Source organism: Lipotes vexillifer, unplaced genomic scaffold (genome assembly GCF_000442215.2).
Source record: "Lipotes vexillifer unplaced genomic scaffold, Lipotes_vexillifer_v1.1 scaffold505, whole genome shotgun sequence".
NCBI lineage: Eukaryota > Metazoa > Chordata > Mammalia > Artiodactyla > Lipotidae > Lipotes > Lipotes vexillifer.
In genome coordinates, this window is record NW_006785581.1 from 117,280 (window position 1) to 144,502 (window position 27,223).

A 27,223-nucleotide genomic window follows, 5' to 3' on the forward strand; every position below is an offset into this window, starting at 1 on the left:
TGTAATTTCTCAAACTTCAGATTTATCAATCTGCAATTTTGAAGAAAAATTCTGTGTTCTGCTGTTGTATTAATTGTTACTGTATATTTAGGAAGTAGTTTTTCTATTGAACTAATTATTATTAGATACTTAGGTGGTAAAATCCATAAAGTTCTAAAATTCTGAATCTCTTAATAGCTCTTCCTGCTGGTGATGCTTTCTGTGATTACCATGTGGGCTGTTGGATACATATTGGACTTCAGTTCAGATTCTTGGCTTTTAAAAGGATTTCTTCTAATAGTATTGTTTTTTCTGACATCTTTGTTTCCAAGGTGTGTATATTAATCTTTGCAAGGCTGGTTTTAGCATTTCCAGTTTGAGTGCTTATTTCTATTGCTGATTAGCTGGAGTTGCATATTTTTATTGAACTATGCATGTTACTTATCATGTAGAAGCATCCTCAGGGTGGGAGGGAAGAGCTTGGATGGCATATGATTTGACTGAAAGCAAATTGGTCAATCCAGTAATTTAACTGCATTGACAATTGGTGGAAAATAAATATCGTAGCTCACTTTTTGAATTGTTAATCTCAGTGAATAATGGGGAGATTTTTGTAACTGTTTTGCATCTTGAAGCATTTTTCGGAAATTTTGTTTTTTCCTATTCTAAATTCTAAATCTAGATTCTAAATCTAAATCTAAACTAGTAAGCTATTTTTGCTCTTAATGTTTTTTAGTTGAAACAACCTAATTAAATCACAGGAAGTTATAAAATAGTAACTATGGTATGGTTCTGTTTTTAGGAAAATATTCATACATGATATATATAAAGATTGCTTGGGTTCAAGTCAAGCTTTACCACATAACAGTCTGACCTTGAGCCAGTTGGTTTACCTCTCTGTGCCTCGATTTCTTCATCTATAAAATGAGGATGAAAATTGTGACAATGCCTGCCTCATCGTTAATACAAATACAGTGGTTAAACAGTGGCTGACACACAGTACTCAATAATCATGTCACACCCCAATCTCTTCTTCTCACCTCCCTTTCCCAGTAGAATGGCACCCAGTTCCTCACATGAATAAGGGGTACCATCCTTGGATTACTGTCCTCCTCTGTTCTTCCTTTCTTCTCACTTCCCCCACTCAGCACATTACCAAGTCCCTGCTCTGCCCCAGCTGGTCTGCTCTCTCCCTCTCCTCAGCTGGCACCCTAGACCAAGCCTCCCAACTGGTCTCCTGATTCCATCTCTTACCCCCTTGTAGTTCCTCCTCACTTGGCAATCAGGGTGGTCTTTTAAAAAGGCAAACCAGTTTCTGTCTTTTCTCCTTGTGTAAAGCCCTCAAGTGGCTTTTCCTTGTTCTCAGAATGACATCCAGACTCCTTGCCTGTGAGGTATTATGTAATTCATTCCCTCCCCTCTGACAACATCTCTTCCCCTTCACTGCCCTCCATCCTTTTCTGTTTCTAAAACACGTCAAGCTCATTCCCACCTGGGGCCTTGGCTCTTGCTTGTGTCTCTGTCTGAAGGGTTCTGATACCATATTGTTGCATAGCGGGAGACGTCAGTCAGGCCTCAGTTCCAGCGTCCCCTCCTCAGTGAGGCCATGCCTGACTGACTGTACTGCATCACCCCATTGTATTTTCTTCATGGCACTTAATCAGTGTTTCCTGGAATGTAAGGCTCATACAAGCAGGACACTCGTCTCTCCTGTTGAACATTTTCAGTCACTGAAAGGAAAATGTAACGATGATGATCCATAAAAGAGAATCTGGAAGGAAGTGCTGTGTTGTGTCTTCAGGGTGTGATTATGAGTATTTCTGTGTCCTTCTTTTGATTACCAGCATTTTGTAGAATAAGCATGAGTTGCTTTTGTTATAACAAAAAACAAAGCATTAGAGGAGTTTTACCTCTTAATCACTCAAGAGCAGGACAGTAGGCTGGAAATGAATTTAAATGTTAAATAAAAGTTCAAATTTCTGAAAACTAGCAAAATGCCTAAAATTGTCTGCTATTCAGAAAACTTATAAGTTAGAGATATTCATTTATTTTCCACTAATTGGGTTGACTTGGTCTTCAGATAAATTTTAAGCCAAATTACAATCATCACTTTTTTCTTTTTTCCGGAGAGAAAGCAAAGGCTGGCAATATCTACTCACCTAGGATAGGGGCATTTGAGATTTTGTTTGTTTTAGTAGAAACTCACATTACAAAAAATATATATGGAAACTTTTGTTTGTGAGTTGAGGGCTTCATATGCTAGGCTTAACATATGTACACTATTCAAATAGGAGACAAATTCATATGGCAACTGCTTTTATTTCTCCCATGCTATAGAGTCCCAATTTCACGGAGGTAAGCAGCTGTAAACTTCCACTATTATTAGGCTCCACGGGAGGTTGCTTATTGATCCAGGCTGCTATGAGGTACCTGTTAGAAGTAGACAGGGCGTAGTAGCAGGCTGTTACAAACTAAGTAGTTCACTGCACCACTTAATTAGGTCAAACATATTTTGCTGCAAAATCTCAGACAAGCCATGCCATGGAGATTACATGGGCTCTATTTGGCGTATTCTGGCAGCATATTGGGGACCTGAGGTTTGGGATCTTTAGTTGTTGTCAAATATTATTTTATCATAATTGTGTTTATGATCTTGATAGCTTTTTAAAAACCCTTTAATATCTATCATCAACGTTTTTTTTTTCCTGGTATAAATTTTAAAGTAGATCCAGGTAAACTCTATTCATGCACCAATTTACTATATTGAGTATTTATTGTAAAAGGCAGATTTTTTCATTTGAAACAACAATATTAAACGTTTGAGTAAGTTATATGTGGACTTCCAAGTTGCTTTTGACCCAAGCGAGATGGTTGGTGTTTGATGACTAGTGTCACTGTTAGCCTTTATGTGTCTTTTTACATCGAGGGTCTGCTTTGCAAGCTGTTTGTAGGATGAAAGTGCTCAAGGTTGTGTGCATCTGTATGTTTCAAAAATACACTGCTAGCCTCTAGAAGAAAGCTTGTTAAATGCGAAGGTGAATCTCCAAGGATTTATATTTTTGCATTTTGGAGTATTTGAAAATATGATATGCCAGAAAAGAAAGAAATACAAATATATGTTGCAATAGAAGTAAAAAAAATTTGAAAGTATAAAGTTATTGGGAATGGAATAATGTATAAGTTAATTATGGGAACTAGAACATTCACTTTATCAGGTCCCGGTGCTTCAGTTTTCTCACATGTAAAATGGGGTGATGATGGTGTGTAACTCTGTTACCACATGGAAAGTGGCGCATAGCACTCAGTGAAAGCTGTTGTTGTTATGTGAGGGCATCATTATTATTACTATTATTACTTAAGGGGATTTAGAGCTAAAATTAATATGATTCGAGCTTATTTTCACTAATACTTTATGTTTATCCTTTTTGTCTTTTAGGTTCTTGGTCGGGTATAAGAGCCTTATGTACTTACCAACAGTCTTTCTGCTGAGTTCCATTTTTTGGATATTTGTGACTTGGTTCATCTTATTTGTTCCTGATATCCTTCCAGGTTACATTTAAATGCACATCTCATTTTGCTTTTAAAAATTACTAATGCCATTGTTAGAAATTTAGCTACTAGAAGAGATCCAGGGAAAGTAAGTCAAATTTATATTCATTTAATGGTCCTGGTTGAGGATGTTTAATGTTGGAAATCTACCGAATTCTGGAAATGAAACAGCAGGTGTCTAGTATTGATTACTCATAGGAAGGAAACAATATAATGAATTACTGTTTTATTTAGATCCATAAAAATTTGTTGTATTGCCTTGAGATTCTCTTCAAGGTCCGATGGTTCTTTTAACTTGGTCAGCAGTTACAGGTGATGAATAAATCTTCTGGGTACCAAGGTCTCCTGCACGGAAAGAATGCTGGAGGAAATGTGTCCTCCTCAGCAATGGTCAGTGCAGTGTTATTATCCAAGGCAGTGATTTTCAGTACACCGTATAAATAAATTTGCATTGCCACCCAAAACATATGTGAAAAAAAAATTCAGAAAACAATAATCCGAATATGTGCTTTACTCTGATATTTTGTTGTTTTATCCTATTCTATTTCCTTTTTAACAAATGCTGGTCATAGCCCATTTATTTCTTTCATGACCTACTAATGGATGGCAGCCCATATCTTTAAAAAAAACTCATCTAAGGGATAGGTTTATCACTCGAGGAGCAGGGCCCAGGCCAAGTCTAGTCACCTAGAAGTGGGGATAGGGGTTACTTCTTGCTTTATAGTTACTTAAAGCTCCCATTGGGAAGGAGGCATTTTCTCCAATTTTTGATGTTCCCACCTCTTTCCAGGCTCCTTTCTCCCCTTCGAAGGACCCTAGGAAGACATTAAAGTCTTGCTTTCCTTACAGGGTAAGAGAAGAAGGGGTATGGTAGATAGACATGTACCTTTAAGCATATTCCTTTAGCTCTATGTTATTTCTCTTTCTGGTAATGACACACTTGAAAAGAAAGAATACTGTTTATGAGAGAGATGCATACACTCAGATCAAGAATATTTTTTCATAGGAATAAATGTAAAGTGAGAGAGGCATATGAGTTCTCAGAGTGCATCTCCCTTCACTATATAGCATGTTTTTACTTTAAGGATGCTTTTTATTTCTGAGCATTATCTCTAATATTTTTCAGATTCTTTTAATCTAAATGAATGGCACAGCATACTATGGAGGGCATTTGACTTTTTTCGAAAGATTTTATTACATCTAACCTTTGTCTCATAATTATTGATTTGAGGGCAGCTTTTTAAGCACTAGCCTTATTACTACCACTTAATAAAGGCTTGGATGATATCATAATGTGATACAAAAATACTTTATCACTTGTAGGAGTCCCAAGGCTGGTAAATCCTATGGTAGTTGACATGGTACTGAAAGGGCTGGCTGATACTTTTATATACCAACTCACATGCAGTGGAGTAAACACAGTTTAAAAATTGTGTTTCTTGATGAATTTTTAAAATGTGAGAAACTCACACTATTTCAAATTTTGCGCCTAAAATGTGGTAGTTTTTACATTGAATTATTTCAAATTTGCAGCATTAGTATTAACAAAAATGTTACTCCACTGTAGTCGGAAAACCTCAATTACAGAGGTATTTAGTTAGTATTCAGCTTAGTATTCAGTTGAGTTTACTGCTGTTCAATATTTGTGAAGATGTCATTCTATCAGAAGAACTGTTTCGATTTCCATAGCTGGACAGAATCTTAAGATGTTGGAGTTGACAGGAAGGTATTTTACTCACACGTACAGCGTGAAGCCGTTTGATCTAAGCACCCATGTGAGGCCACTGCTGGTGAGGGCAGGTCGGTCAGTAGGTGGCGCCATCAGATCAGTGTTTTTCAGGCTGAATGCTAAATGCTGTTTGAACTGCCTTGGGTGTGCACTGAGGTGCTGCCCTGGAAAGACCCAGCCTGAGATTGTAGACTAGCCATGTTGCCAAGTATGGATTGCATGGGGCTTCCACTCCCACAGCCGCCTTGCCCATCGTGGGAAGAGGGTCTGGGAAACTGTGGAAAGAGTACGGTCTTTGGAATCAGACAGAATGAATTGGAGTTGAGGCTTTTTTTTCTTACTAGTTATGTACCATTGGGCAAATAATTTCACTGAGTCTCAGTTTTTCTATAAATTGGAGATAACAGTACCAAGTTCATGGGGCAGTTGCAAGGACTACTGCGCTAGGATGTCTGTAAGGTGCTGACCATAGTCCCCATTCTGTAAAGAATACCTATTATTTTATTATTATTATTATTATTATTAATTGCTCTTATGAATAAAATCTTTGTGGAAGGCTACATGTTGGGATTAATTTTAAGAGCAGCTCTAGGTTAGCTCCTCAGATGAACAGTTTCTTCTGGTGCCTTTTATATGTTCAGCAAATAATGTGTTTATCTTATATGAGGCAGGTTTGAAAGGAGGGAGGACCTAATGGATGAGTTTGGAAGTAAGATGAGGATTCAGGAAAGAGATGGTGAACCACTGAACGTTACGTTTGTGATTCTGTCTCTAGCTGAGTTAAGTTTAAGCAGGATAAATATGTGAAGCCCCTAATACTGGGTTTCAGAGGATCAACGTGTACACGTGTGCATTGTTCTGGGAATGACATAGGTTCCGGTCAAGTGAAAAAGAACCAGGAGCTTTGACTAAAAACCCAGCATGGGTAGTGATGCAGCTTTCAAGGAAGCCAGTATATAAGGATGATGTGAGTGTCCAAGGAAAAGACATCAGCAATCTCTCTGTCTTCTGCCCTGGTCAGGACACAGCTGAGATGTGTTCTTTTAAAAGAGAGCAGGAACAAAGCAGGAACATACCTAGGAGAGCGTGTTGTAGGAGGAATGCTGTTGCTGCTTATCCTGGAGGTGTGAGCTCTGCCTTCCAATTTCAGGTGTCTGGAAGTCTGTCATTTGGAAGCCAGTGCACTGTATAGAATGAGCACTCAATAATTATTGAACCAATGGGGAAGCAGCTTCTGTAGGGTCTATGTATAGGACACCTATAGTGTAGATCTACAGTGTAGAAATAAAGGAGCTAAAGAATGAAAACCAGTTAGTCCAAGTTATAAAAAGGCAGAGTTTAGAGCCACGTTGAGAAACTTTTTAACTGCAAAATGGCCACAAGCTAACTGGGGAGGCTGCGATGTCTACAAACAACTGTGACCTAAGGGCTAAGTGCTGTAGAATAATCATTCTTAGGTTCAGGGAAGGGAGAGAGAATCCTTTCCCATAGGGAATCAGGAAAGACCTAAAGGGGGATGGAGGATTTTAAGTTAGGTCTTGAAGGTAGTTAGGACTCGGACGTCCCAAAAATGTGGTTTTAGAAGTAGATGGGGTGAAGTAGGGAGCACTTGAGGACAAATGAACCACACAAAGCAAGGACATAGCAGCAAGGAATGTTTGGCTTTTTTTGTTTTTTTTTGCGGTACGTGGGCCTCTCACTGTTGTGGCCTCTCCCGTTGCGGAGCACAGGCTCCGGACGCGCAGGCTCAGCAGTCATGGCTCACGGGCCCAGCCGCTCCACGGCATGTGGGATCCCCCCGGACCGGGGCACAAACCCGCGTCCCCTGCATCGGCAGGCAGACTCTCAACCACTGCGCCACCAGGGAAGCCCCTGGAATGTTTGGCTTTTATGTGAGGGAATGTAGTGCGATTCAGGTTACTTGGAAGGAGAAAATCCATTGATTCTCCTGGGATTGGTTTTGAAAGTTATTCAGAATAAGAGCCCAAAATTTGGTCCAGTCAATACATATGAGATTATCATGTGATTAAACTGAATGTGTTTTTGAGACTGTGTCATGTGTATTGATCAGGATTTTATGGGAATTAAATTTCAGTTTCACACAACTTTTTTGGATCCTATCTCTTTCTTAAAGCCAGGCCCATCTGCAGATAAACTAAACCAACAGGATTCGTTCCTGCCTACCTGAAACAGATGTGGTTGTGTTGTTTTTTGTGGGCTAGAGCAGTGCTTCTCAAACTGTAATGTGCATGTGCATCCTCTAGGGATCTTGTTAAAATCCAGAGTCTGCTTCTGCAGGTCTGGGGCGAGGTCTGGAATTCTGCCCTTGTAGCAAGCTTCCAGGTAAAGCCGTTACTGTGGGACCCATGGACCACACTTTGAATAGCAAGTGTTCAGAATTTTATTTTATGGCCACCTTTTCCACTCTGAAGTTTAGCACAAGAACATCTTGGCAACACCTTGGAAGGCAGATACAGTTACTGTGTCAATATAGTGATTTTCATTGGACAAGGAGAACTGGTTTACTACTAGCGTATCGGTTTATTATTGCACATTAATTTGTCTTTCCCTGGGGCAGAGTTTTACTTTTTTATACAAAGAATTTGCACCATTTCAAAAACACTTCAAAGTGGGTAATGTTTATCCTTGAAACACTTTATCTTAATTTATCCATAATATCTGCCTTTCCAAATAGTATCTGATTTGTAATCTCTTTGCAAGGAGAGCAATTTGTTTCTGAATTAACTCAGCCTAATACAGTTACAAGGATTAAGTTATGAAAACTTTCCAGTAGGAAATCTTTGCTAGCATTAATTTAATATATAGGGAAATATTTTTAGTTGGCCTCTCTGAATTCAGTGGTTTGTTTCTTTGACTAATTTTGTTAAAATGATCAGAAAATACTGTTTTAGATGTGCACAGGAGAGCCACAGTTACACCGTTTAGATATTAATTTATTTGGATCTGGAAGGTTTTTCAATTTTTAGGAGGTTCTTCATATATTATAACTATTCCTATCAATATTTTATATGAGTTTCAACTAATGAGAAGAGATTAATTATTAGCCAACTATGAGCAAATTCCTACAGGATTAGAGCATAGAATGGGGCCAGGTTTGAGGGTAGGGATATGTGTATGTAAGGGAAGGTGAGGCTAGAATGCAGAGAGAAGAGACTCTTAGGCACCAGCGATGAAATTTTCTTTCATCATAATTAGGCTGTTCTTACTGGAAGTCTGATGTGTTCCTTAACTTTGCTTTAACATTTAGCAGGCACCATTTTCTATTTCATTTTCATTCTCAGCATAGTAGCCTTCCTCTACTTTTTCTACAAGACTTGGGCAACTGATCCAGGCTTCACTAAGGCTTCCGAAGAAGAAAGGAAAATGGTGAGCTTTCTCTGTAATGTTACTGATTTTTTTATAGGAGGGTATGGAAAGTATAGAGGGTCACGACCATGTTGGTTTTTGTCGTGCCTACATCTCTAGTGCCTGGGACCTAATAGATGCAGTGTAAATGTGGGATGATTAAAATCAACAAACAGATTTCTCCTCTGTCATTTATTTATATGAAAGTTTAAAAAATATTTTTATTTTTTATTACAGTAATATCCCACCGGGACTTTTTCAGGTATAATTTCTGTCAGTAGATATGAGCGCCTACTTCTTTATAGTAATACTTAGATAATGATCATACAGTTTAAATTCCCCCATTAAGTACATGGAGGGTATCTAGGCAGGGGTCAAGGAGAGTCCTTCTCCTTACTGGCTGAGAAGAGGCCCCTTGTCTTCCTCAGACATGAAATTGTCAGATGACATGATGTGTCTTCCGTTGCTTGTGAATGTTTAGAAGTTGGGGAGACTGTTGTCTTCTTTGTTACCTAAAGCCAGTGTTCCTGAAAGACTGCCTTTGGTGCTTATAACCATCAGTTCTGATGTGTAGGTGGTTTTTGTTCCTTTTTTATGAGTGTATAATGTGTGTATTTATTTTTCTCTAGCATCTTGTAACTGAAAAATCATTGCCATTCATGGAGAAAAGGGGGGTGTAATTTTTGTGCATTCTAATTTATTGGCTATGGTTGAAAATGCAGCCTTGAAAAGTCACATATTTCAAGGACAGAATGATATGGTGGCAAGTCTTCTAAGTTGCTTTTCTAGCTACCTCAGTTTGAAGAGAGAGCTGTGAGAATGGTATTTAACCATGCATCATCCATTCCCCAATAAAACGCAAACGTAAGGTCAAACTTGATGTCTTTCAGAATATCATCACCCTTGCAGAGACCGGCTGTCTGGATTTCAGAACATTTTGTACATCATGTCTTGTGAGTGAGTCTTTTCTTTATAATTTTTTTCCCATCGTAAAAGCAAATTCTTGGTTACATTGCTCATGTAAGCATTTTTCAAATCTTCATGGTATATTTATTCACCTTTCTTTTTACCAGGTGTAAAATTGGTTTTTTTAAAATTTTGCATTACTGTCAGAACAGTCTTCTGCCTTGAACATGTGGGAGAATGATGTTTGTAATCTCTTGAAGTTGCCTGTGGTTAAATCTCTTTGTGTGTTTTCTTTGCTTTTTCCTGCCATGAAGCATATGTTAGAACTAACTTGAAGTCAGAGGCTCATGATGACCCTAGAAACCACTTAGTGAAACCTTTGATTTAGCAACTGAAGATTCATAGCCTAAAGGGAGGAAGTAACTTTCCCTAAATTATTGGCAGAACCAGAAGTGTAACTCGGTTCCCTTTTTCTTAGTCCAGGGCTCATTCTGCTGTGTGGTGCTGCCTCTTTTCCCCTTAGTCAGTGTCAGTAAGCTCTGGAATTCAAATCCCTTTTAGTGATGGCCTAATTAGACATGTGGAAGTAAATAGTAATAAGGCATTCCAGAGCCTCTAAGTGAATTGATGATCGATTTAGGATTATTTGTGCCAATGTCGTTATAATTTAGGAATAAGATTTTGCTTTTGATTTGTTACCACTTTGAGATTCTGATTTTTGCTTAGATCTCTCTTAATTGTCCACTTAGATAAGGAAGCCGTTAAGGTCACTCCATTGCCATGTGTGCGACTCCTGTGTGGCTCGGTATGATCAACATTGCCTGTGGACTGGACGGTGCATCGGTGAGAGGGTCAAGTTTCCATTTCCCGTTTTGAAGTTCAGCTCTCTTTAGTTATGTGTGTGACTCAGAAAAAGTGGAAAGCATGTAAGGGGTCCATTCTTGCTTGTCAGAGAATCAGCTTTGTGGTCTAACACCTTTGGAACACTGACTCTTGATGTTAATAATAATAATTAATGTCATTTGTATAATATTTTAACATGTATAAAGTACCTTCATATATAGTATCCTTTTTGAACATCAGAGGTTGGTATTATTACCTCCATTGTAGAGTTGAAAAAATATTAAAGGTCAAATTATTTGCTTGAGATCACTTTAGTAGTGCCAGTCTTCCACTCTAGATACCATGTCTTTTCCATATTTTGTGTCTTGTCCCTTTTATTCACCTTCTCTACTTGCCTCTAAGGCTCAGGTAGGTGCTAGAACCAGAGACGGCAGGGGTCTGGGGAATGCCTTCCACCCAGGGAGTGTTCTGATCTGAAGCCCTGGGTTTCCTCCGAGCCGTCACAGTAAAAGCCAGGGCTTTATTGTGAGGAACTTCAGAGGAACTATGGTCATGGGTCTTCAGGGGAGGCTATGCATGTATAATCTTGATGAACAAAAGGCTGCCTCAGCTCAGGCAGCTTCCCTTGGTGCATTTTGATGTTCTCCACTATTCCTAGAGAACAGGTGAAGAGAGAAATCCTGGGCTTCCAGGCTTCGTGTACCCCATCCCACCATAGAGATGAGATGATTGGCATTATAACAGGCGCTTTGGATGGCAGTGGGAAAACAATAGTATGAGCCCACATATTTTTATCACACTGCGTTTACGTAGTGTTTTCATATATATCATCCTGTTTGGTTGCCACAGGCCTGTGAAGTAGACAGAAGAGATATTCTCCCCATGTTAAAAGTAAGAACACTGAATCAGAGAAGTTAAATGATGTACCTATAGTCACACCCCTTGTCATTCGTAAATCTGGGTCTCCTGATTCCAGTGGGTGTTGCTCCTTCTGCTGGGCTTTGCTACCTCGGGAGGAGGTGGGAATGTGATGGTGGCTAAGGAGCTTTTGTGTCATTAGCATCAAAATGCTGCCATCTCCAGCATCAAGGGGGCAGCACGTGCAGCAGTGGGGCTTGGTTGCCTGGCCCCCTCACCCCTTCTTTGCTTCTGTAGGCCTTTCCCAGGCCGCAGGTTGCCCCTCTTTTGCTATGTCAGTCTCCTGCAATATATCTGTTGCCCCTCAGATTTGTTTTCTCTGTTCCCCTGATTAAGTCAGTACTTGATGTCCAGAAGTTGTGCTTATATAAACTTATTACATGGAAGGAAGGAAGAGACAGGGTATGACTTGCCCCAAATCCTGCCTCCTCCCCTCCCTCCAATGCTGTATAGGCCATCCTAGAGCTGTATTTGTTCTATCCAAAAAAGAATTGTCTTCTTTTAGGTAAGTAGTGAATAAATATTAGTTTAGTTAACATGGACGATTGAACATGACATATTAGAGCTGTTTGGTTTGGGTTTAATGGTATTTAAAAGCAAAACAACTGTTTATTTCTTTTTTACTTTGGTGAAGGCTTTTGACAGGGAAGTGGTTTAATAAGGTCTTGATCTGGAAAATCATTGGAAGAAAGTATTAAACATGTTTTTCTTTTTGACATAGGTTTTGGCAACCATCATTATTACATATTCTTCTTATTTTTCCTTTCCATTGTGTGTGACTGGATTATATATGAATCTTTCATCTGTAAGTATAAACTTTTCTTATAGCAAACTTATGCACCCGCACTCACATATACTTTTTCTTGTAAACTCTTGTATCTCACATTCCGGCTGGATGACTATAAACCATACCCTAATAAAAATGAAACAAATGTCTCTAAGACTCTCTCAGCATTGGGAAGCTGCAAGAAGTGCTAGAAGAGGTTATTTGTCAGTAGTTTGGAAGAGATTCTACTCTAAAGTGACCTTGATAAATTTGAGAAGTGGTCAGAAATAGAGATTCATTTAAGGTAAGTGCAGATTTATCCCCCAGTGAAATGAGTAAAAATCAGGTGTTCAAGTACAAAGCAAGGGAAGTGATAAGTAAATAAATTAGAAAAAAAAAAAGATTGGTGCTAGAGAGGTTGTGGGAGGGAGGTGGAGGTGGTCACAGTAATTAAGCAACAAAACTGAAAGCTCATGCCATTTGACAGATGTCAAGTCACAACTTAGAACTGATGGGAAAATAGTAAGAATGCTCGAAAGGTCGGAAATAATAACTTGGAAGAAAACATTAGCTCACTTATTCTGCATCCCTGAGAAAGGCAAATAACTTTTCACCAGCAGTGCAGAAGGGCGTTGAGGGGGGTCTCATGTAGGGAGTGGCATTGAGCTGTTCCAAGGTGAGCGACTAAGAACAGGGTTTAAATTGAAGCAGGGAGGATTTTGGTTAGCTCTTAAGAATTGCATGACTATGCTTTTCAGACCTTGGAATAGGTTACCTAACCAGAAACACTTACTGTGCTTGTAGTTTATTTTGACTTTATTTGTTTAACTGTTTATTATTCATTTATTCTGAAGGTTTTAGGAGAATTTGGATCTAGAGGTAGAGGCTTCGCTACTGATTTGTTTCCATCCACCCTCCTGTTATAGTCATGCTTAAGTCTTAGATTTTGCCAGTAGAATACTAGTTTGTTGCTTGAGCTAAAATCTGAAATGATTCAGGAAGACGTGGAAAGTTTTTTCCTACATTTTTTCTTTTCCCCTTAGCATCCCAAGTCCCAGCGCACCTTACACTCCCCATCCCACTCACCCACTGGCTTTCTCTAGTTTAAATTTTGTTTAGTTTTTGAAAGACAGTTCCTCCTGTGCTGTCCCCAGCCTCCCACATCTCTTCTCCAGAAACGTCCAGTATTACAAGTTTTGTTTTGTTTAGGGTTTCATTTTTAGAGATTGTTAATTAAAATCTACGAAATGATCTATTTTTAGCTCTGCCATAGGCATGGAGGGAGCCTCAGTTACTTTGTCAGTGTCTCTGATCACTAGGGAATGCTTTTGTAGCTCAGTGTAACTGCCACCATCTCAAATGGACCTAAGTCAGAAGGTTGTGATCCCTGATCTCAGTTCTTGTCAAAGGCCATCAGAAATCCTAAGCATTGAAATTTTAATACCTCTTAGATTATGTCCTGTGGTGTAAGAAATAAAAGATTTTTTTGACAGTGCTTCTTTCTGTCGAAAGAGCTGCCTTTTTAAGGCCTGACAATAAAGCATATTCCTGGAAAACCTTTTTAGGCTGGTCCATGGACCAACTTGTCCCTTGGACTTGATCCTCAGGGAGAGGAGCCAGATCTTACACCACTCTTGTCTCTCCCCATTCTCTCTCTTCACTAAAAATAGTCATCTTTGTGTGGTGGCTATGTCCAGCATACAACTGTATTGATAAGGACAGAAGTAATTTTCCATCACATTCATTCTTTCCAAGTTGCTTCCTTATTCATGCATTTGGTTCTTCCCTCCTCTTTGTCTTTATTCTCTGGCTCTGAACCAATTTTTGTATCACGTTTTTTGTTTCTTAGGAACAGTCCCACCTTACATTTACTAACAGCTGTATAGACTAGCTGAATATGTTTTGTTACTTTTATCCCATTTATATTCTGACGGTATTTCTTTACACCGAATGCATGCATCCTGTCATTTATCGTTATTTCACAGACAGCAAAAACGAACTTTTGCTCCATTTTTCTAATGAGGCCTCATTGTCATCCACCTTCTTTGTTTCTCATTAACGCTCCTGGTGCCAGAATGCTGCTGTGCACCCTCATCCTCCTCATGGGATCCGGTTCCAGCTACTCTGACTCTGTACAGCCTCCATGCATTTCCCCTTTTGTGAGGTCTGTTTTCAGGGTGGACAGTAAGTCACTCAAAGTGTCAGCATCCCGCAAGTTACAGGGAGAAAGATTTTAGATCATTGTTAGAAAGAACATTGTAACTGTCAGAGTTGTTTGAAGATGAAAATGATTGACTTGGAGCAATATGCGTTCCCTATCATTAGCCAGTGACCACCTGATAAGAAGGTATTATTAGTACATATTAAAGTGTTACATTGCATAACATAATGTAGTGTGGCCATTTGCAGCCATATCTTTGATAAATCTGAAATCAGTCCTATGAAAATTTCCGTTCAAAGTCATGCTGTGTTATCAAAAAAATTCCCAGAAGGGAGCAGTAGAAATCCATAAGCTGAAAGAAAGTAGATAGTCTTTCCCACTGAGCAGCTGTTTCCTCTGCCTGCTGTGGAAATTATATTCTTTTTTTTGTTATATCAGGTACATGGAATGCATCTTTCTTTGCAGTCCTAATGAGAAGCTCTAAAGAAAGTGTAATTTACCTTAAGTTTTTTACCTTGATTGTTACTCTGTGATGATTGCCCTTAGAATTCTTCTGGCATATATTCATGAAAGATGGCTGGAAATCAAATGAGACTCAAAAAGAAAAAATGGACAGACAGTTGATAGTTAAGTCATGGACTCATTTTCTTCCTGTCCCAGGATCTCTTAAGTGCTGCTTTGGGAAAATGTCTGAAACAACTTATCAAATTGTCAGAGGCATTTATGAAACCTCAAGGTGCAAATCTACACAATTCTTATTTCCTTGTCCTTTATGAATGCTCATGATGCCTGTTTAAAGTCATTGGTTTTACATAACCTTGAAGATCTGTTCCCTTGTTTCTGCTGCTTCCTACCTGTGTTCTTACTGCTGCTCTCAGCTGTGTAGGTTAGGGGGTCAATATCATGAAGACCGTAGTGAAGGCCTTACTTTTGATTGGCATGTAAATAGATGTTCCTGGGGAAAAACTGAGCTGCGACCATATGAATCTTGTTCTCTGTTCTTTTCCTAGGGGTGTCTGACTCATGAGTTCTCTCACCTGGCTTTTCACCCCCTGCAGGATTAATTATGGTCCCAGTGCAGAAGTACACCCAGTAACTGCATGCTGTAGGCTGTGGTCCAGTGGTATCTAGGTGCTTATAGGATTTCTTGTGCCCACAGGAATGGCCTGTTGATCTGAACCCTTAATAAGAGTTTATATTCTGTTCTGTAATAGACCCTTATCTTGCTGTAACATGGATAAGATAGAGAATTTTCTAGGACAAATATTTATTAAATATATAATCATTCTCAGTTATCAAGTCCTTGAACAATTAACTTCTGGCCAGTGTATTTTATGCTGAATATACTAATTTTAGTGACGATTTTATAGACCTTTTTTGCTTTTATTCCCTCACTGCCAACTACCAAAGCAGTATTATCATAGCCTTAACTGTGAGGTATCTTTTTTTTTTTTTAATCTTTGTTGAGCTGACATTTATTTGGAAGATAAAATCTTAAAGTTGAGTTCTGATCTGTGCCATCATGTCTTACTTTCTCTTCTCCCTAAACAGAACTGCAGTGATTTTTATCTTCTCGAGGAATGATCACTAGTTTGTTGCCTTTTTAAATAATGGGTTCCTTTTTTGTGAATTCACAGATTGGTCAAATCATTGTGTCACAACATTCAAAGCAGATGGACTGTGGACCTACCTCAATCAGATTGTGGCCTGTTCCCCTTGGGTCGTATATATCTTCACGTTAGCAACTTTCCATTTCTCATGGTCAACATTTTTATTACTAAATCAGCTCTTTCAGGTATTTATCTTCTTATAATGCCTTTGAGTAAAATTTCCAATACCCCATAGTGAGATAGAAAGACTTGAATTTCAAATCAGAAGACTTAGATTTGAGTTCCACTTCTGTCACTTACTCTGTGGGTCTGGGCATGTCATTTGACTCCCGAATTTCAGTTTCCTTGTCTGTAAAATGGGGATAATAATGCCTGTCTACTCTCGCAGGATGGTTTAAAGGTTAGAGTAATAAGGTGTTAGTGTAGCCCTAGGATTTATCTAATCTGACCTCTTTTACAGATAGAGGTACAGAGAGGTGAATTGAATTGCTCAAGGTCACCCAGTGAGTGGCAAAATCAGAACTGGAAACTTAGGTCTTCTGACAGTTCATTTCAAGGGGGTTTTCCATCATATAATTAAATTATATGGCATATGAAAGCATGGTATAAACTGTAAAGCATTGTGCAAATGTGAGATGATTATGTTCCCTCACTTTTCCCAGCCCTGTTTGTTATCCTTCTTATTATGCAATACTTAAGTGGATGGAAGTGGGGAAGAAATGAAAGATGCATCACTAACCGACAGACATGGTAATTACACTTGCAGAGTAGGTCATGACCATTAGAAAGCTCATGCTCCAGGACAGTAGCCGCCACCTTCAGCTTTCTGTGAAGATTCTGTCCCCTCCCTGCTGCCTGCCTTCCTTTATGAGCATAACCTAATTCTCATTGTTGCTATGGCCTGCCCCCGTGAAATGGACAGCCATGATCAGTCTGAGCCAGTTATTGCCAGACCTCAGATAATTAGAGCATTACTCAACAAAAGCAAGATGTATTCCATTTTTATGGGGGAGTAACCAATTCTGCAATGATAATAAAAAATAAAGTAAGAAAAAGGGGGGAAAAGGCTAAGGAAAGGAATTAAGCTAATAATACTGACTGAACTGAGGTTTCTGAATACCTGTCCTAATCTCCTATCTGACATCTACAGACTCAGGCAGTAAGAATGGATATTAGTATCAATGATTATTGATATTATAATCATTTATAATACCTAATGTTTATATATGCTTTACGTATTCCAAAGCACTTTCCCATCAATGGCCTCACAGACATTTGAGATGGAGTCTGTGCCAAAGTTGTGTTTCCATTTTATGGATGAGAAAACTAAACCTAAGAGATGTTGAGCGCCTTGCTTATGGCCATAGGGCTCAGTCAGAGGTGGAGTTAGAAGCAGAACCTAAGATTTGGGACATCTGTTCTAATTCTCTTTCTTCTTTCCTGGACTCTTAGAATAAGTACATTTGAGGCTATAATATCTTTACTTTTTAAAAGAAAGTTTGTTTATACTCTAAGGCAGGAAAGTGGACTCAAAATTTTGGATAGTTTTCAAAAACAGGAATTCAGAGTAAAGTTGTTTTCTTAATAAACAAAACAATCCAGTTATTTAAAGCCTTTCGTTTCCTGAGTGCTCAGGTGAGTCATGGTTTTGACCGTAGGGAGTCAAACTGAGCATATAGACGGCTGGCAAGGACCGTGGGCTTTATTCTCACACTGACGGAGGTGTCCGCCCCAGTTCTGCCACTTTCTAAGCTGTGTGGCCTTGGACCGGTTACTTCATCTCTATCAGCCTCTGCACTGGATCATTTTAAATATCTTATCGCAAATCCTTAGAGAATCCGATGAGGATGCTGTGATAATCTCTGTCTTACAGATAAGGAGCTTGATGTTTGAATTATTTTGAGGATTAGGTGAGATAGCTTAGTGAATAATATTGGTTTTAATGATTTGAGAGTTTTTAAAGTTACCTTAATTCTTACCCTTCCCCAAATTTATGGATTTAAATGTTCTTCACTTCAGATTAACTTTTGTATTTGGCCCTTTTCGAAGAGATACTAAGAAGCGTATAGAGGTTGAGATAATTGCATTAATACTGACCTTATGTTGTTTGATTCACCTGGAAGTTGAATGCTGAATGTGTTAAGAATCTAAACATGGCCGTAAGCCACAGCTTGAATTACTAAAGCAATCATTTCATGACTCTGAGTCAATGCACTCTGCTTTCTTGAAGGTTAATAAAAGTCAGACAATCAAAAAAAAATAAAATGCCCAGCTACCAGATTTACATAGGAGTCTTGTTTTGAGCTGCTCTGTCCTTGCCCTCACCGTGATCATTGGTTAGCAGTCCAGGTGATGTTGCCTTTAGGGGAGAACTGAATGTTTGCCAGTGTCCTGTGATGCGTTGCCAAGAGTGATGAGCCTCGATGTGGTGGTGTTTTTCATGTACCTTCCCACCTTCATTTTCAGATTGCTTTTCTGGGCCTGACCTCTCATGAGAGAACCAGCCTGCTGAAGCAGAGCAGGCACATGAAACAGACGTTGTCCCTCAGGAGGACCCCATACAAGTAAGTGAGACCTATTCTGCCCACTGAGCCGGTGGAAGGTGCTGGCCTCACCATTGGTTTCCCGACCTAGTGTCACCACCCACAGCCCTGCTGCCATGCTCTAAGTGGCTGACGGAGTTGAACCTCTTCTTTCTTGGAAGCCTCAGTGACAGGAGATGAGTGATAAGGTCATGAGCCCCAAGGTGGTAAGATTTAGTCTCCTGGACTCAGCACAAAGAGTAAGTGACTTTGAAGTTTTGCCAGGATGGGAGATCTCTTCAGTCAAGCCACATGGTCACAAGGTTGCATATTGCTGGCATGAAGTCAGCGTGAGATAACTAAGCACGTGGCTGAGAAAGCCAGCCACAGGCTCTCTGTAGAAAGCGTTAGATTATGAGCTTTGCCAGGATTTTCATCCTGACTTTCTATCACCAGTAATTCTTTTAGCCTGATGTTTAAAGTGCCCACCTGTGTCAGGGAAAAGTTACTTTTTCAGTTTTGGGATATGTTTTCCCCAGAGCACTGGTTGTGTAAAACCTGTCCTCAGCTAAAAATGAGAATGTCTGTAGGATGGCCGTCATCTTATGAGATGAGAGATCAGGGTTTGAAGCTTATCTTCCTGTCAGATATGTCGGGATCTTGGAGGCTGGGAGTGCTGCAGAGGTGACCCTCTAGGGATTTGACCGCTCACTGCATATCTCATGAGCAGTCTATTTTAAAGCACACTCATGGTGCAAGATGAAACTGTTAGGCTGTTAGACAAGGAAATCAGAGCCTGGGATATGACTATGATGTCTGTTTAGAGGAGAGAAATTGACTTAATTGGGAAGAGACGGCCAAAGTGATGGAGTGTAGAGAGTCGTGTTAAGCTTGTGATGATTGTTTCAGACTGGCAGTGATAATAAAATCCCTTTCTCAGTGACTTAACCAGAGGAATAAATATTTACTCCACCGAAGTACGGACCTCTTTGTGATAGAGGTAGAATTTTAAGCTGAGCCTTGAAAGGTGTGGGGCGGGGAGCAGGAAGGAAGGGCATCCCGAGCCCTGGAGAAGTGTCTGAATAAAGGGCCAGAGGTGAGAGAGTTGGGGCGTTTGGGGGAGTTACTAAGACATGGCAGCATTACTGGAGGAACTAAAGGTAAAGCCTTGGAGCCACTTTGAATCTAGCTTCCAAAGATTTGTCTTATTGTCTTCCCCTAAGTTACTTTTACTCACTAGCCAGCTCTTGAACTGGGCCCTGTCGGTCCCCAGCATGCCTCCCTGCTTTCACCCCATCAGTTCCGTGTGGGCAGCCCCCTGCCTGGGAAGCTGCCTTCTTAGCAGCCTTGGAAATTTCTTGACCACTCTCAGTAACCAGCAGCAGTGGCACACGCATCCTCACACACAGATGTGTTCCGATGTGTTTAAGACGTTGGATTAGGCACTTGAAAGATGGGGCGTATGCCTAAAAATGAATATTCATGATAACTGGAACAGACAGTAGCATTCAGGAATTTAATGGAGGAAATAATGGTGCTGAAGATATATAGTCAGGAAGGCTCTAAAGGGGAAGTGGGCCTTGACCTAGGCCTTGAGAACTGGTAGGGCTTAAAAGGATAAGGGTGTTACCTGATGGAAGAGTAGGGGAGTGTGGGTTCCAGAGTAGAAGAATGGCCCATGCAGTTGTGATCATGGGAAAAATAAAGCCAGAGTAGCTATAACAAAAGATGAGTTTGGAGCATCAATACCCGAGGAGTCCTGGGCTTTATTGTATAGGGCCGTGAGTACAAAGATGAGGGATTTGGCTTTGAGCCTCTGGGCAGAAGAATGTCGTTAAAGGGTTTTGACTGGGAGGTTAGGGGCTATGAATATATCAGGTGTTTGGAGGAGCAGTCTCCAGTATGTAGGATGAATTAGAAGGAATTGAGACAGAGACACCATTTAGAGTTTCTTAGAATTCGAAGAATCCCATCTTGTTGATCATAGTTTTTCTGGCCTGTCTGGCCTTTGAGATAGTCCAAGTCTGAATTAGAGCAGTGGGAATGGAAAGAAAGAAACTTAATGGTGGCAGTGACTGTTCTAGTGAGTGGGGACCCAAAATGAACTTGAGTTGCTGGGCACAAACCAGGGAATCTCAAAATAGGGATTCAGGTCCAGAAATGGAACTAGGCTTCAGTTTTAAGGGCCATAAATTCAAGAACTGTCTGATTCACCTCTGGATTCCTGCAGGATCTTGGAAGGGTGTATACTGTAAATTCTCAGTGAATGTTTATGGTTTGAATGAATGTTTGTCAAATGCTAACAGGAAATGTAGTAAGACGTGTTCTCTTTCTTTCTTGGCAGCCTTGGGTTCACACAGAACCTCGCGGATTTCTTTCAGTGTGGCTGCTTTGGCTTGGTCAAGCCCTGTGCAGTAGACTGGACGTCACAGTACACCATGGTCTTTCACCCAGCTAAGGAGAAAGTTCTTCGCTCAGTGTGAAGAAAAGCAACCCACAACTCTCACTCTGATTTGTTTGTATTTATGTTGATGCCCTGTGGTCTGCAAGTGAAGTGAAGATTTAGAGTTCACCTAAGCCCAAAGGAAAACACAGGTGGTTTTTAAAGCATTTGGTAAAAACAGAAGTTCTCGAGAAAGGCTTACACTTTTTCAGACTTAGTAAGATGGACTGTATCTGAACAATCTTGGCAGACATCTAAAAAAAAAAAACTTTTATATTTTTCACAAGAAAATGCAAATTCCTTTTTTTTTTTTGAGATAATATTCACCAATTATGGAGAAAATGTGGTATTTTCAGATACTTTTATTGGCTGTTTCAAAATAGTATTATTCTTTAAACTTGTAATTTTTGATAAATTATTTGTCTTTGTTTTATCTATAAATATGTAAAAATATATTTAAATAGATGTACCTGTTTTGCTTTCACACTTAATAAAATTTTTTTTTTGTAGTTGAGACTTAGTTTCTGACACTTGACACTTCTTGAATCTTAAATTAAGAAAAGGTGTATATAGGATGTGAAGAAAAATTCCCAAATTCCAGGAATGAGTTGAAATCACTGTTAATAGCAATAGCAAGATTTAATTTTGTTTTCCATTTTGCTTAGAAAATTGAACAGGAAATCTTAAAGATTAATTACAGTTTTTACTTAGTACCCTGAAAATATTCGACTGGTGTGATTATAATTGCTCATTTTCTTTGTTCTGCAAGAAATGCTAATTCAACTTGAACTCTTGGTATTGTGTGTGTGTGTGTGTGTGTGTGTGTGTGTGTGTGTGTGTATACATATATATGAATATGCCCCTGGACATGCATGGCACCTTCCCGCTGAAAACCCTTCCTTAGGTTCCCATTGCTCTTGGGGTAAAAGCTAAAATTCTTATCATGTCCAGCTGGCCCTGAATGATAGATCCTTATTTTGTTTACCATCTTGTTTTGGACCACAGTTTGTACTCTAATGGCATAGACCTTTCAGTTCCTCAAAGACCTGTTCTCCTTTTTTCTACAGAGGCTTTGAGATAAGGAAACTAAAGCCTAAAGAAGTTTGTATTTTCTTCAAGGTCAAATGGATACCAAGTGGGCTACCCACTCTGAGGTCCCAGCCTCCTAGAATACCACCTGACACGTATGTGTTCAATAAATATTTGAATGAATTTGTTGAATGAATGCAGGGTTTTAAAGCAGTACATGATGTGATCAGAATTGTGGCTTGAAGACTGATTTTCATTTAAGGGACAGAAGGACTTTTTCTCTCTCCCTTCCTTTCCCACCAATACCCGCCAAGTAAATATTCTCAAACTGTGGTCCATAGACCAGTGAGATCAGAATCACAGGGACAGGACAGGTGCCTGGGGCTCACTTGTTTAAAATTCAAATTCCTAGAGCCACTGTATTGCAGCACACCTAATTGATATGTAACATAGAAAGCACATTTCATTCATTTTTAAATTATTCCACAAATATTTATGGAGCATCATGCTAGGTGTTGCAGGCCATAAAACATTTAATTGGGCATACTAATCATTGCATTTACAGTCTAGAGGGGAAGCTGAGATACATGAAGCTATAATATAATGTAGAAAATACTAAAAGCTATAAGAGGGGTGCAAATGAAATATGGTTAGAGTTTAGAGGTTGGGGAGAGCCTCAGTGGGTGTAATCAAGGAAGTGTTTATGGATGATAGGGCATTAGAAAGGGTTTTCAGTGATACTGAGTTTTGAAATAGGGAGTTGGAAGTGAAAGGCATTCAGATGGAGAGAACTATGAGTAAAGACAACGGGAAAGTCTAAAGTATAGTCAGAACAATGACAACCTGGGTCTATAGGATGTTGGAAGTGGGGAGCTTGGTTAATAAGTTGGAAAGGTGGACGGGGGCTAGATCACCAGGGGCATTGAATGATGTTAAGGGAAGGAGCTGTAAGATTAAAGTGAGCAATAAGGAACTATTTCTTTACTCTTGTAGGTAAAAGTTCTTGAAAACCTTGTCAATATCTCCAAGTCCTCTCTCCCATCCTCCTCCTAACCCATCTGCAGTCAGGCTTTTACCTCCAGCACCTCATGGAAACTGCTCTTGTCAAGCACACTGGTGTCCTCCACGTTGCTAAATTGCGTGTCACCTCCAAGTCCATCGTACAGAACCTACCAGCAGCATCTGACAGCTGCTTCCTTAATGTACTTTCCTCACCTGGCCTCCAGGAGAGCACCCCTGAGTTTCCTCCTCCTGTCGCTGGTTGCTCTTGAGAGCCTAACATCTCCTTTGCTGTTTTTCCGCCCCTACCATTTAATGTTGGAATGTCCCAGAGGCGACTCCTTGATCTTCTTGCCCTTTATCTAAACTCACTTCCTCTTCCTTTATAATCTCATTGGATTGTGTAGTGACGTATACCATCTATGTGCCCAAACGCACCAGGTTGTTAACTCCAGTTCGGACTTCCTTCTCAAACTCCAGACTGTGTACTTGACATATCCACTTAAACATCTATAGACATATTAAATTCAACTTGTCCAAATTGAAACTGAACTTCTGATTTCTACCCTAGCCCCACGTGCACAAATAAAACATAGATTTTAAAAATCGATTAAAAATAAAACATACATTTTAAAGTAAATGAATAAAAAGTAAACAACCCTGTTCCCTACCCTCAGTGTTCCCCATATCAGTTGATCAGAAACTCCATCCTTTCCATTACTCAGGCCAAAACTTTAGAATCTTTTCTTGATAACTCACTTTCTCTCGTAATACCATGGATTCATTTCTTTGAGAAATCCTACTGGCTCTATCTTCAAAATATATCCAGAATTGAATCCTTTTGGCCACCATTGCTGCTGTAGTCCTGAGTTACCATCATTTCTTACCTGGATTACTACAGCCCTCTTATTTGGTCTCCTTGCTTTTACCCTCACCCTGTTACAAGCAGTGGGGTGATCCTCGTACAAAGCAGGTTGAATCACGTCACTCCTGGGCTCAGGAACCCTCCAGTGGCTCTTCATTTCACCAGAGGAAGAGCCTAAGCCCTGACAGTAGCCTGCAGGACCCTATAGGATCTGACCGCTTCTCCTGCTTTTCGCCTTGCTGATCCCACATACCTCCCAGGCATGCTTCTGCCTCAGACCTTTCCCTGCCTGTTCTCTCTGCCTAGACTGCTGTAACCCCAGAAATCCATAGTGCCTTTCCTCACAGTTTTCTTTGAAATGTCGGTTTCTCAATGAGGCCTACCCTCATCCACATTTTGAAAGTTGTAACATCCTTTTCTTTTTTTTTTTTTTTTTGCGTTATGTGGGCCTCTCACTGCTGTGGCCTGTCCCGTTGCGGAGCACAGGCTCCGGATGCGCAGGCTCAGCGGCCATGGCTCACGGGCCCAGCCGCTCCGCAGCATGTGGGATCTTCCCGGACCGGGGCACGAACCCATGTCCCCTGCATTGGCAGGCGGACGTTCAACCACTGCGCCACCAGGGAAGCCCGTAACATCCTTTTCTTGCCCTTTTCCTCCTCTTTACCCTACGCTACCTTTTCCCCCATAGCACTTACCACCTTCTAACATACTGTGTGATTTATTTATTGTGTCTACTGCATACTCTCTCCCTCTCCATCCTGTCAGATTATAAGGTCCATGAGGGATCTTTGTTCCGTACACTGATGTATCCCAAGCACCTAAAATACTGTCTAGCACGTAGTATGTGTTCAATAGATATTTGCATGAATCTGCTGAATAAGTCTGTTGAGTGGAATTGAGGGATTTTAAGCAGAACACGATGTGATCAGAGTTGTGTTGAAGGCTGATTCTCAATCTGGGGGCAAGTGGACTTTTTCAAGTTATATCCTCTCTTGTTTTCTCACCAACCCCTGCCAAGTTAGTGTTCTCAAATGGTGGTCCACAGACGGTTCACATCAGAATCAGGGGCTGGGGGGTGGGCGCGGAGGGTGGTGTCCAGGGATAATGTGTTTGAAATTCAAATTTCTCATCTCAGACCTTTTAAATCGGTCTCTGAGAAGAGAGTCCTGGAGTCTGAATTTTTGTCAGTTCCCCAGATGGCTCTTACATGTACATGCTACAGTTTGAGAATCATTTACTTTGGGAATTGCACTCCCATTATTCTATTTTGGCTTTTCCCTCAGGGTATAATAGTAGGTGTGAAAGTTACAAAAAAGTTTGGGAATCTGTTTTATACTAGGCACCCTGGGTATGCTTCCTGGATATGTCAATTATAAGCTACTTTCATCTCTTTGGGCACATGAGTTAGCTTTCTAGTGCCTCAGTTTCCTTATTTGTATTGTGGGTAATAATAGTATACACCTCCAGGTGCTGTTAAGAGGATTAGATGAGTTCATACATTTAAAGTGCTTAGAATTGTAATTGGCACATAGTAAGGGCTCAATAAATGCTGGCTATTCAGAAATCTTTGGAAAATTGACCTAGAGAGAGAGAAGCTAGCAGTAGGGAAATGTGCCACATCTTCCCCTTCTACTCTGTGTTGTGTGTCTGGGCTAGGACTCCAAAAATTACAGTCTCCTTGTCAGCCGACTTTCCGTTAAGTTCTGCCAGTAGACTGGAAGCAGGAGGGGAGAAGGGACTTACTCCAGCCTACTTGCCAGCTGTTCCCCTCAGTGCTCTTCAAAACAATGGCCCTTCACTCCGACAATGACGTTTGGAATCAGTGTCCAGCTATTTCCCTGGATCAGCTCCATGGTGCCCCTTAGAAGCACCAGCGGTTAGCAGGCAGGGCGCTCTCCTCAGAGGTCTGACTCCTAGCCCCCCCGGAGAGCTCTGCTTTAGGCATGTAAATGAGGATACCCCCATCTCTTCTCTTTGTTTCCCCAGCCCCAGGGGTGGTGTAGCTACTTGCTGCAGTTTGTATCTCTGTGTTAAGTCAGTGTGTCCCTTGTTACTTTTTCCAAAATTTTAGCACCTGTTTAGCCAATTTCCTCTATTATTTTCTCTCTTAAAAAAGAAAACTAGTGTGATTTCTGTTTTTCTGACTGGACCCTGACAGATAAAAAATGTTAGACGTAAACTTTTAGTTGTGGTCTAGGCAACCAGTAGTGAAGGCTTAGGAGAGATGGGCAGGCCCCGTTACTGACTGAGGCAGAGGAGGAGTCAAAGATGGCTTTGCAGTGTTGAACCCAGTGAATGAGGGGGCGGTGGTGCTGTTTTGAGAAGAAAAGGAAACAGTGTGGAGAGACTGGGTGGTGAGTCTGGTAGTTGGGGCCTGTTTGAGATACTTAAAGCTATCCAGTGGAACAGTTAAGACAGCTGGAAAGAGGCCAGGGCATGGATGGGAGTCACCTGCACAGATGGATGAGATTGTCACAGGAGACACGTAGAAAAATGAGATGAAAATGAAAAGGGAGTTGCCCTCCCGAAATGGGAAGATCAATTCTAAAAATAGACCAAAGATGAAAACCAATGCAAACAAAAAAAAGTGAGAGAGGAGAAGGGCAGGAATGTGACCTTAGGGAACATGGATCTAGGGAGCTGGAGAGGAAGGGGAGGGGGCTGGGAGGAGGTTGGGTATGAGGGCAGTCGGGAGACGGAGTCATAGAATTCAAGGAGAGGAACTAATTTCAGAGAGAAAGCAGTGGTCAGGAGCGAAGGCAGGGCTGAGAAGAGCAACTGAGGAGAGACCGGAGAGTTTGTGCTCAGGAGTTGCGGCGGTGTGGCGGCATGGGGGGATCAGAAGCCAGATGCCGAGATGCTAGGGAATAAATGGGACCTAGTCTTACAGTTTGGCTCTGAAAGGAGAGGGGAGAGGGCAGTAGCTTGGAGGTAATAGCAGGGCTTTGTTTCTGTTTTGTTTTAAAGTCAAAGCAAGCCCAGTCGTGTGACTCGTATCGCCATGCCGTAACTTCATTCCTTTTCCCAAATGCCTGTATCGTCACATTGGAGACGACACATTTGAATTGATTTCACAAATAGTAGGGAAAATCCTGATGATGCTCCCTGCAACTTAAATGAACGGGATGGACACTGATAGCAGCTCTCTTGGGTGCAGCACATCCACTATTTCAGGTGCATGTTAGTCAAGGAAGTTAACACGATAGTAAACATCCCCCAAATCTCGGTGACCTAACACAACATCAGACTTATTTCTCCTCCTTGTCACAGTCCATTTAGAATTAGCAGGTGTTCTTCCATGCAGGGACCCACGCTCCTTCCTAATTAATGGCTCCACCATTTCCTAGGGCCTCCGTGTCCACTGGGCCTTCTGTATCCACAGATGTGCAAAGAGAGAGTGGAGACTTTTCTGGGGGTCTTGGGGGCCGGGCCTCCATTGGCCAACTCAGCATGTGTCCTGGTCACCAGTAGGGAGCCTGGGAAATGCAGTAGAAGGGTGTGCCCAGGAAGCAGAGGAGAAACACAGACACTGCTGAAC

General features: G+C 40.6%; 1 protein-coding gene across 1 annotated transcript in view; it reads left to right on the top strand.

Annotated features, from left to right (window-relative positions):
* ZDHHC13 (zDHHC palmitoyltransferase 13) overlaps positions 1-21,306 on the top strand; it is a 48,657-nt gene extending 27,351 nt beyond the window's left edge. The window contains exons 9-17 of the mRNA XM_007457619.1: positions 178-311; positions 3,416-3,516; positions 8,520-8,644; positions 9,514-9,576; positions 10,279-10,372; positions 12,012-12,095; positions 15,855-16,012; positions 18,294-18,391; positions 20,694-21,306. Of these exons, the coding sequence (XP_007457681.1) occupies positions 178-311; positions 3,416-3,516; positions 8,520-8,644; positions 9,514-9,576; positions 10,279-10,372; positions 12,012-12,095; positions 15,855-16,012; positions 18,294-18,391; positions 20,694-20,832 (996 nt within the window). The 3' untranslated portion in view covers positions 20,833-21,306. The remainder of the gene's footprint in view (positions 1-177; positions 312-3,415; positions 3,517-8,519; positions 8,645-9,513; positions 9,577-10,278; positions 10,373-12,011; positions 12,096-15,854; positions 16,013-18,293; positions 18,392-20,693) is intronic.
* Positions 21,307-27,223: the final 5,917 nt, after the last annotated feature.